General features: G+C 59.7%; 1 protein-coding gene across 1 annotated transcript; it reads right to left on the reverse strand.

The window, feature by feature from the left end:
* Nucleotides 1-332: 332 nt before the first annotated feature.
* DIRAS1 (DIRAS family GTPase 1) lies at nucleotides 333-929 on the reverse strand. Its single transcript, XM_016209695.2, has one exon. The coding sequence runs from the start codon at nucleotides 927-929 to the stop codon at nucleotides 333-335; it is 597 nt and encodes a 198-aa protein (XP_016065181.1).
* Nucleotides 930-1229: the final 300 nt, after the last annotated feature.

Genomic DNA, 1229 nt, shown 5'->3' on the forward strand with positions numbered 1-1229 from the left:
TTTCCCATGTGCAGATCAAGGGGGCCACATCTAGCACTTTGCTTTCGCAGGGATACAGACAGGACAGTGGGGTAGAGAGACAGGGCGGAAGGCAGAGGGATGCGACAGAGCTGGGTTGGAGCCCCAGACCTGCAGGGCTCACCAGGGCCTCGGAGTCCCCATCGGGGATGTTGGACGATGGCAGAGAAGTGGAAGTGATGGGAGAGAGAGAGGAGGAGGAGGGTAAGGAAGGGGAGAGGAGGAGAAGGCAGTGGCTGCAGGGTGGTGTGGGGAGAGGCATGGGGCCAGAACAGGGGCCAGGACAGGGGCTGTCTGCAGGGGGCATCCCAGGCTCACATGAGGATGCATTTGCCCTTGATGCGGTCTGTCCTCTTCTGTTTGCTGGAGCGCTTTCCATCGATGTTGAGGCTCATGTTCCGGCGTGTCTCCAGCGTGAGCAGCTCCTGGAAGAGCTCCTTGACATTGTAGTTCATCTTGGCTGATGTCTCCATGAAGGCGCACTTCCACTCCTGGGCCACTGCCTGGGCCTCGCGGGTGTCCACCTCCCGCTGCGTCTCATCACACTTGTTGCCCACCAGCATGACTGGGATGTCCTCCACACTGCCCTTGATCTGCACAATGAGCTGGTAGATGGGCCCCAGCTCCTCCAGAGACTGCTTGCTGGTGACCGAGAAGACCAGAATGAAGGCATGGCCCTTGGAGATGGATAGCCGCTGCATGGCCGGGAACTGGTGGCTGCCTGTGGTGTCGGTGATTTGCAGCGTGCACACGCTCTTGTCACAGCTGATCACCTGCCGGTAGGTGTCCTCAATGGTGGGGATGTAGGTGTCTCGAAATGTGCCCTTCACGAAGCGCAGCACCAGCGAGCTCTTGCCCACGCCACCCGCACCGAACACCACCACCCGGTAGTCATTACTCTGCTCAGGCATCTTCCACACGGGGGGTGGGGGTCGGAGCCGGGAGGGCTCGTGCCAGCTGAAGGAACCCCAGGCCGACCCTGTACAGAGAGGAGTGGCAGATGCAAAAGGCCACCTGGCCTAGAGGGGATAGCTCCAGGCCTAGGGGCAGGGGGGGCTGTTTCTCAGAGGAGGTAGCTTTTCTCCTGTGTCCTGGGAAGGCCCTTCTGGTTGATTTGACTGACTTTGCAATTCTCCCTGCATGCAGGCTCAGAGCCATCCTCCTCTGCTGGTTTTCACCCCAACAAAATCTGTGGCCTAAGCTCCTTCCCA

This window comes from Miniopterus natalensis, chromosome 4 (genome assembly GCF_054644295.1).
Source record: "Miniopterus natalensis isolate mMinNat1 chromosome 4, mMinNat1.hap1, whole genome shotgun sequence".
NCBI classification, from domain to species: domain Eukaryota; kingdom Metazoa; phylum Chordata; class Mammalia; order Chiroptera; family Miniopteridae; genus Miniopterus; species Miniopterus natalensis.